Below are 10,031 nucleotides of genomic sequence, written 5' to 3' on the forward strand. Positions count from 1 at the left end.
AAGAAACTCAATGCAGGAGCTGCCCCAAGCCTACAGGCCCCAGGCCAGCCAAGGCGGGTGCCAGTGGGGCCCCCTTGGTCGCCCCCTCCCCCAGTCACCCCACAGATCAGTCCTAATCACCAGCCAGGCCTAGGGACCCTACCTGTGCACAAATTTTGTGCACTGGGCTTCTAGTTAGTCCTATAAATCATGTCACTACCCTTGTCCCACATTTTCAATTTCCAGAATTCTCCTCATTTCACTCTCATAACAACATGAGGAAGTAGACAGAAATGTGGTTTTTTTCCATTTACAGATGAGGAAACTGAATGTGGAGAGGGAAAGTCACGTCTTTCAGGACTTGATTTCCTAGGCAAAGGGCCAGATCTATAACATCAGCTCATTCAAGGGAAGAAGACGAGAGTGTCAGGCCTGCTGGACTCGGCCTGTCCAGAATGGCCCTCTCGCTGTCATGAGTGGCAGTTGGCCTCTCTCTGATGTGGGTTGCAGTGGCCACAGGAGAATGGCTTTAGGAAGGACAGAGAGCACGGCTCTTGGGACACTGAATTTGCAAGTTGGACAATTTGCAGTAGCTGACAAGCTCTGGTGATATTTCATACCTCACTCCTCAGTTTCCACAGTCTTGCACTGATCTTTGCCCCCATAAAAATAAAAATGAGGGTGGGATTCGATGGTGCCAGGGGCCCCTTTCAGCACTGATATCATTCCCAGATTCTATGATCTTTAAATCTGAAGCTGTTCCAGGGTCACCATGCTCAAAATCCCCTGTGAGCTACATGCTGGCTCTCCCTGCTATCATTGAGAGCTGTGATGTGGAGGGAAGTCTGAAATTTTCTCTAACGGAGGGGCCATGCCTCAGGATTCTGCCTTGCTCCTTCCCCCCCATCTCCCCACGCCCCTGTGTCCCCAGATGAGGACGACTGCCTGAGGCACCAGTAACACTGGCATACTTCTCCCCTTGAGACAAATCATTTCCTTCTTTTTCAGTGGTACAAGAATCCCGACTACAGATTCTTTGATAACTACAAGAGCTATCGTAAACTGCATCCTGATCAGCCCTTTTACATCCTCAGACCCCAGATGCCCTGGGAGCTGTGGGACATCATTCAAGAAATCTCCCCAGAGGAGATTCAGCCAAATCCCCCGTCCTCTGGGATGCTCGGTGAGTCCATGTCTGGGAAAGACCTCTCGTGTTTGTTTATAGAGGAGATTAGCTTTCTCCTGGGGTCTTGTTCGTTCATTCATTCATTCACCAAACAATTGTGTTTTTGCTGGATTTGTACACTATGCCAGTTTCCAGCTAAGTTACAGAGATTAATAAGATAGACTCCCTTTTCTTTAGGATGTTCAGTGGGAGAGTTCAGTCAGGTGCCTGAGGTAGCATTCAATTTGTGCGAGAGGGGAGCGACCATCCTGGTGCCACAGGAGAGAGGACACTATCTAGGTGGACAGTCCAAGAGCTTTGTGGAGGTGTAGCTTTGCATCAGGCCTGTGAGAGGGGCAGATTTGTCAGGTGGAGGTGTGGTGAAGCACAGACAAGAAGGGATGTGGTAACACAGAGAGAACAGGGCAGGGCTCTGTTGAGGAGAGCGATACACTGACATCAGCCATACCACTTAAACAGGTGCCAAAAAATTCAGGAACAAGATAGTATCTTAACACAATATTTTGTAAAAATCACAATGCAAAATTGTATGATGAATGGAACATCAAAATTTTAAATAAAGACAGGATGAATAATAATATGCTGAGCCATATTGAAATCTGGGGATAAAGGAAGAATCAATAATACTTTATTTAGAATTTAAAAAATTGTTCATGCTAGTGAACACCCTAGTTGTGGCCCTGAGAGAATGAGCAGTGAAGTTTGACTGCATTTGGGAGCCATGAACGGAGCTGTGGGAGCTGATGTGGAGTGGGCTTGGGGGTCAGAGTAGAGAGGGGTTCGGAATGCTGGCTGTAGACTTTCTTCTGGGACTTTCTTCAGTTCTCTTGGCCTTCAGGGAATGTCTGCCTTACCTCCCTTTCACTTTTAGTTTAGCTGGATCATGGGCAATTTCCACAAGGTTCTAGGCTTGGTATTTGCACGGGAAGGGAAGCTCCCTTCTCTGGGTCCTTGAGCGGGCTACTTTCCACCAATGGCCCCAACCATTCACCATTGTTTCATTTGCATTTCCACTTCCCCTATAAAACTGTAAACTCCCTCAAGGGCGGGGACTGTGACCTCCCCGGTTAGAGTGCAAACTCCCTCAGGGTGGGGACTATGGCTGACTCATCTTTTGTGAGTCTGGCACAGGACAGCCCTGTGGAAAATGTTCCCTGAGTAAATGAACAACTAGGTGTTTAATATGAGAGGTACTCCTTATAGAAATAGATGGGGGCTCTTCCGGTTTCACATTTCATATCTTTCTCTTCAACTTTTGAATGGGTGCCTTTGGGGCTCATGTTGGAGCCCTTTGAGCAGGAATAGCTGGGGAAGCATTATGGGGAACATATTTCTCTACTGCTCTGCCTTTTCCCATGCTGTCCCCTCCACCACTAATCCTCCCCTCTTGCCCATCCCTCATGGCCATAGTCCCTGCCATCTCCCACACCAGTGCTCTGGGAAGTTTACTTGAGCCCTCTCTCATAGGAGGTGCTCTATCTCAATTTCTAGCACTCCTGCTGTGCCTACATCCCTTAGTTGCAGATGTATCTTTTCTCCCCCACTGGACCAGGGGCAGCCAGAGGCAGAGAGAGGGCTTTCCCCATATCTGATTCTTTTGGAACAAAGTTGCTGCAGCAGTTTTTATAGTTTTGCTGTTAGTGGGAACTGTTCCATCATAAAGTTTCCCTATATTTATGTTGACAAAAGGGGTCTTAGAGCCATGATCTTATTGCATCCTAACAATAATAACCTGTGTGGTAGGAGGTAGGTAGATAACCCTCTTGAGGCAGATGAAGAACCTGAAGGACATGTCCTGCACGAGATGACTGATCTAGGTGGGGACTTGTGTGGATGGTAGCAGCATCTCAGTGTCTGCACCGCTTCCCTGAGAGCACCAATGTGGTCCCACCTCCTCGGCTCTAATCTTTACATAAATGAGCAGAGCCCATCAACACAGACCATGGGGTGCTCCAGTTTCCATATGTTCCTCCTCCCAGCTGAGGGAGAAAAGTCTTCCCTCTTCACACTGTTTCCTGCAAGTACCATAAGAAACACCTTCTCCCAAATAGCACCATCTAAGAGGTTCCTTCGGGATATAAAAGTGCTAGAAAGTATTATGTACCTGTGGTGGTACTGTCTTCTCAGTCACCTTGTCCTCTCTCTTCACATAGCTCATTTACATAGATAAATGCATTGATGATGAATGCAGTCCATCAATCGGCTGGTGTTTAGGGAGGACCTGCCATGCACCGGGTTCTGGCCTATGTGCTAGGGATACAAACGTGAATCAGGCTCAGTGATCTGCAAGGAACAGCCTGCCAGATTGGCTTATCAGAAGGACTCATGTTGGGAATCGTAAGAATAACTAGGAAATCCAGATAAATTTCTCCTCAAATTTGGGGTCATGAACTGTGGACTCACTGGGCAGAGCTCCGAGGAGCAGGGTGGGTTGTCGGGCAGGACTTAATCTCTTGATCCCCTCTGCAGGCATCATCATCATGATGACGCTGTGTGACCAGGTGGATATTTATGAGTTCCTGCCATCCAAGCGCAAGACTGACGTGTGCCACTACTACCAGAAGTTCTTCGACAGCGCCTGCACGATGGGTGCCTACCACCCGCTCCTCTTTGAGAAGAATATGGTGAAGTACCTCAACCAGGGTGTGGACGAGGACATTTACCTGCTTGGAAAAGCCACACTGCCTGGCTTCCGGAGCATTCACTGCTGAGCATGGGCTCCTTGGCCAGGTGCCCTCACCCTTCTCCATTGGGCATTTTATAGCCCGTCTCTTGGCCACTCTGGGCCTGGGAAGACCATGTTCCTGAACAGCCCCTGCCTGCTCCTTGCACCGTAGGCCTTCCATCAGCAAGGGCCCTGGGGCTTCAGGAAACCAAGAGCGAGGAACCAGGCCCAGCCTGCCCTATAGCCATAGCGGTGTGTGAGCCCCAAACCCCCTGCACACACACCTAGCGCTCTTTCCAGACAGAGTCCTCCCCTCCTTCCACAAGAGTAAATGTAAGACCTACCTTTCCTACCAGGGTTGCCCGAACTGGGGGCTGTTTTCTCCACCTGAATGATGTTATTCTCACAAACCAGCACTCTATGTTGCTTGAAATCTGCACTTAGACATTGATTTCATGTTTGAAAGAAATTCTCACTAATTATGATGATGTCTATAGGGTGGCACTGGGGAAGGGAGTTGGGGAGGGGGCAAGCAAATGCTACAGGTTGTAGGAAACATGCTCAGTTCCTCCAGAAGGAAGTTGCTCCCAAGGCCCATGTCCTTGGGAGAGGCAATGTCCTATCATTCAGGCTGTTTGGCTGGTCCCTTGGCCTGGGTGCCTATGTGCAAAAGGTCTTGATGAACCCACATTTCTTTCCATATGGAGATGGAGCTACAGAAATGCATGGTCTCCATCCTCAAGTTGCTCACAGTTCAGTAGGAAAGACAGATGAGTAGGATGCAGTGAGCTCAGTGCCCTGGGGGCCTGTAGAGAGGTAGGCTTGCTGTTTGTCTGTCTGTCTGTGTACCCTGAGGAGGAGGAGCACACACTGTGTCTGTGGGTCATAGAGGGCTTCACAGAGCGGGGGCCAAGGAATGGGTTTTAGAGAAAGAAGGGAAACATGTCAAGCAGATTTTGTCTGAGTCATTTGAGTCATGTTTTCCTTTCAGCCTTTATTACCCATATTTATTCTCTAGGGTCTGCCTGAACTTTCAGGCTCAAATTTTTTTTGAGGAAAATCCCAATCCATGTGTGAGGCAACAAGTGCAGCCCCATGGAAGATACAAAAACATTGCCAAAACCCTTATTTCTCTAGGCTCAGCTTGGCCTGCCCTGAGCCTATCCTACTAGCTGGGTTTGTATTGTACACTGTATTCACCTCTTCCTTTTTAATGCTCACCCCAAACCTCCCTCTATCTATCATCTTGTTTTTTCCCTTTAAAGTGGCCCTCCCCCTCCCAGAATACTTCTAAGCATTTTCTCCTTTAAAAGTATCCTGACCTCGATGTCTTTGACCTTCATGGGCTTTCTGTGAAAGGTCTCTCAGGGAGTGGGGATATGGTTCCCGAGAACTTAAAGTTTCTCTCTGAGGTCAGAACCTTAGAGACCATAACTGATTTTCACAAGGTGATCAGGCCTCCCCTGCTGCCCCTCTAGCAAGTGGTCAGGGGCAGTCTTCTATTTACTAGCCATGCCACCCTGGGCAAGTTTTCCTGTCTGAGCCTCTGTTTCCACATCTGTAAAATGGGCATGATGAACCTATTTCACAGTGCTGTTGTGAGGGTCACATGAAACGCCTGCCCTGACTCTGTTCCTGGCACCTAATAGGTGCTCAGTACATGGCAGTTTCCTTCCTTCCCTTACTAAGGACCTGCTCTGTGCTCACACCTGGGCAGCACCCTGCTTTGAAGGAGGCCAGAGATCAGGTCCTGTCCTTAGGGAATTAACTGTCCTATTGGGGAACAACAACTACCCTGTTTGGAACGAACAATCAGGAGACTATCCGAGGCAGTGGAGGGGGCAGAACATGTCCCTACTCTTCCCTGCCTGCAGCCCAGCCCAGGCCTGATTCTGCTTGGGAATGGGCGGGAGAAGCACTTGGGCCACTAATTTCTGTGGAACTAGTCTTGCCTGCCTCCCGGGACCCATAAATTCTTGACTTGCTTTTCTTATTTGACTCACTCATTGCAACCTTTGAATCATGAACACTGAGTACAGAGGAACGTGTCATTCCATCCTCAGGAGATAGATGTTGGCGTGGACACTGAGACTACACTGGGTAGATGCTAGCTTTTAGTTATTATTAATATAAGGGATCAAATTAATTTAAGTGTGATTCTGTGCTCTACATAGAAACTCTGGTAAAATGCACACACTGTTGATTTGGTGAGATGTTTAATATGTGTTACAGATAATTTAAAAATTGGAACTCCCCTGTCTCTAAGGGGTTCTGTCTCCCACAGTAATCATGAGGTCCTCTAATCCTTTCACCAATCAAATAGCTGTTGACATGATTTGGAGTTGAGGCATCTTCTGAAAAATGCCTAAGCTAATTTTGAATTATTCAAAGCTTATGTAAAATTTTAAATAAATGGGTTTTTTTTTTAAAGTTTGTCTCTCTCTTTTTACTTGATAAGGGAACAACTGATTGTCACCTCTCATCTCCAAAGAGGACATGGCTGGAACCTCGAATCCCCAAATCTGCCCCCACTAGCTCTTCTGCAGTGCTCCAGGAAAAGGAATGGTCACTTATGTGTCAGGATAGCATCTATGAGATACTGACTGGTTTATTGATTTGCCTTTCTTTTGCTTTTGCTTGGATTCACATGACTAAGATGTTGTTTGTGCAGCACCTTGGGTGAAAGCAAAATAAAAGGATGGTACTTACCTTGGTTTCCAAGAGCCTAAAACGCTTAAAGGAATGATATCCTAAGGGAATAACCAAAATGTTTGGTAAAAGATCCCGAGGAGAAGTAGGAATAAGGGAGAAGGAATTCCATGTTTTTTGCTATGGGTTGCATACCTTTCAATTCATATGTTGAAGTCCTAATCTCTTATGCCTCAGAATGTGAACTTACTTGGAAGTAGAATTATTGCAGAGGTAACTAGTTAAAATGAAGTCTTGCTGGAGTAGAGTGAGCCCCTAATCCAATGTGACTGGTGTCCTTATAGAAATTTGGGGGATAGACATGATATAGAGAGATTGCCATGTGGAGACACAGGCAGAGATTGAATCAGAGATTGATCTCAAAGATCAAGAAGGAAATAATAAATGATAAAACCCACACATTCCAACCCACACAGGGGCTGGAATTACATAGACCTTTCAAAGGGATTTTTTTAAGACTGGTTTGACAATACCTCTCCTACAAGCCAAAGATTGCCAGCAAATCACCAGAAACTAGGGAAGAGAGACGTGGAAGATTCTCCCTCAGAGCCCTCAGAACTGACAGCAGGAACCAACTCTGATGATACCTCCATCTCAGACTTCTAGCCTCCAGAACTGTAAGAAAATAAATTGCTGTGGTTGAAGCCACCCAGTTTGTGGTAGTTTGTTACAGCAGCTCTAGCAAGTATTCCTGCTTATAACTCCCCACCTACAACAGAGTCCCCTGGGTCTGGAAAAGATAGTGAAAGGGTTGTGGCTGTCTGAGGGCCTAGAGCAGGGGTGGGCAAACTTTTTGACTAGAGGGCCCCAATGGGTTCTTAAACTGGACCAGAGGGCCGGGACAAAAGCATGGATGGATTGTTTGTGTGAACTAATATAAATTCAAAGTAAACATCATTACATAAAAGGGTATGGTCTTTTTATTTTTTAGTTTTATTCATTTCAAACAGGCTGGATCTGGCCCACGGGCCATAGTTTGCCCACGGCTGGCCTAGAGAGAGGGTCCTGTGTCCAGCTCCCCAGCCAAAGCTCTGGGAATGATTTCCTTGGAGGATGTGGCTTCCAGGCAGGGATGGGATTCCAGGCAGATGAGACCTGAGGCAGCCTTGAGGAGATTTCCTTCCTGATGAAGATCATGAGTGAAGGGCACCTGAGTAGCCAGATAACACCGAAGACTGTACCCCCGACCCCTGCACCCAATTCCTTAGTGCTGTATATTCCCCGGAACTCAGATGTAATGCCATATTGATTGAGATTGGTTTTCTGCCAGGATCCCAGTAGAATGGGAGCTCAAAATAGAAACGACAGAAAGACAGATTTCAGTGTGTTTGGGAACTGAGATCTGTGCATTCCAAGTTACAGTGGCTCTAAATCTTTCTGTGGCGATAGAGTCTGTGCTTGTCTCTAATGACAACATCTCTGCTGTGGGGCAGCCTACAGGTGGGCGGCCCAGCTGAAAAAACAGCGCCAGCACGGAAGGCTCAGGTCCTGGCATCACCCGAAGCGCTTTCTGTGCTTCTTCAGATGTTTTTCTTTACCTCTTGCCAAAGAAACATCGAAGGAGCCTCAGCGCAGGTGAGAAAAAGCTACATAAAGTTCATTGCACTGCAAAGCCCACTTGCCAAAGGTCTGTCTGAAGGCATGATTAGGTGACTGGAAAAGAAACAGTCATAGGCACAGACACAAAAATGGCTGAGAGTCTGCTCCACTCAGCAGCTCAGGTTGAGACAAAGGCTGTGAGCCTTCACAAATTTCCATGGAAGGAGATCAAAAGGGAAATACCTGCTGTGTTCCTACATGAATACCTCTTTCCCAAACGAGAAGCATCCCATTCTTGGAACATATCTCACAGGGAAAGTGTAGCCCTGGGCAGCACTGAGTAATAAAGTATTCAATGGAGAGTTCTAGATGGAAGTAAAAACACAGAGAAGCCCTGAGCAGCCTCTTTTACAATAAAGCAATCCACCCATAGAAGATTATAATGCCCCAGGCAGTGCTTACCAAGAGCAGGGAGTTGGTGGTTTGGCCTGCGGTGACCATGCTGATGTCACTGTCTGTTATACTTGGCCAGCAGTGCGTAATCTCAGCTTTTTCCCCCTTCAGCTTCACGCATGTGAGTTATTTCTCATCAGACCATGGTAAATTCCATCAGAAGCCACACAGCAGTATTTCATGTTTACCAGCTGGAAGGATACCAGCGCGGCCAGCCCACAATTCAAGAGTGGTAACACTTTTTTAAATGATCCTTACATTGAAGTTTCTGCTCTTGCCTAACTAAGCAACCTTTACTTAGCACAGACTCTGTAGGCCATACCTGAAGTTCATTTTATACTCTTGGAATCTAATGTCCACTATTCCTGCCAGCTATACCTTTGCATCCTCTTCTTTTAGAACTTCAAAAAAGTATATTAAATGTGTTCTTCATCCATCTGTCCATCCACCCAGTCACTTGTTCATCCAACTGATAAATATTGGTGTACATACACAATGCCCTGCCTGGTGTCACTTGATAGAATTACAAAAATAACAGTAATAATGACAGCTAGAGTGACATTACCCAGATGCACCATGGGAGACCCTGCCTCTGTACCCACACAAAGGTCAATAATTAGACAGCTAGCCACAAATACAAACAGCTTCGACAGAGCTCTGGAGTCTATTTAAGAAACCCTGTGGAAGGGAGAACCAAGATGGCGGCATAAGGTACAAACCTGTACGTGCTGCCCCCTACAATAACATTAAAACCACAACTATAAGACAAAACAGCTATCATCCAGAACCATGGGAAAGCTGATCAAGTGGAAATTCTACAACTAGAAGGAAATAAAAAAGCGCATTGAGACCGAGGGGAGGGGAGAGGTGCCAAGAACAGAAGTACGGGGCGCGTGCAATGCTACTGCACCTTGGTGTGTGGTTTTTCTCAATCGGAAGGTGACAAGCTCTCGAATGTACTGAACTCATTCACGGCGAGATGCTGGGGTTCCAGGCTCCTATGGGGAGAAACGGGACTGTCTTGCAGTGGGTTGGAAAGCAAAGGTGACTTTTTCACAGAGCTGCTCGCAGGGATCATTGTTGCTGCAGGGGCTCGCTGCACTCGGGGAGTTGCAGGGTCGCTGACAACACCATTGCTGTTTGCCTCGCCCTGGGAACTCTCTGAGACCCTGCCCCACTACATCCCCTCCCAAGCTGTGCTCGGGGGCACAAAGGAGGCACCTGTACTTTTGCAGCCTAACAAACTGCAGTGAATCAGAGAGCTCCAAAACTTCCAAACTCCAAACAAAGAGGAGAAATCTGTTGCTATTGCTGTAGCTCCTGCTGGGTGGACCCACACAATGGTTGACTTAGAGATCCAGGAGCCAGGGTACTCCGGGTCAGATACCAGACTTCAACTCCTCACATCTATAAGGGACTCAGTCAAGAAGTAGACTCAGTGAGCACCAAAACCCCACTGAAGCAAGTCCTACCGAATAAGGGTGTCTCCAGCACAGCAGT

General features: G+C 47.1%; 1 protein-coding gene across 3 annotated transcripts in view; it reads left to right on the top strand.

Moving 5' to 3' along the window:
* Positions 1–6,263, top strand: part of ST6GAL1 (ST6 beta-galactosamide alpha-2,6-sialyltranferase 1) — a 123,953-nt gene extending 117,690 nt beyond the window's left edge. For all 3 annotated transcript variants that reach the window (XM_006765850.2, XM_006765848.2, XM_006765849.2), the window contains 2 exons: positions 988–1,162; positions 3,635–6,263. In XM_006765850.2, the coding sequence (XP_006765913.1) occupies positions 988–1,162; positions 3,635–3,876 (417 nt within the window). In that variant the 3' untranslated portion in view covers positions 3,877–6,263. The remainder of the gene's footprint in view (positions 1–987; positions 1,163–3,634) is intronic.
* The last annotated feature ends 3,768 nt before the right edge of the window (positions 6,264–10,031 follow it).

This window comes from Myotis davidii, unplaced genomic scaffold (assembly GCF_000327345.1).
Source record: "Myotis davidii unplaced genomic scaffold, ASM32734v1 scaffold41, whole genome shotgun sequence".
Lineage (NCBI taxonomy): Eukaryota > Metazoa > Chordata > Mammalia > Chiroptera > Vespertilionidae > Myotis > Myotis davidii.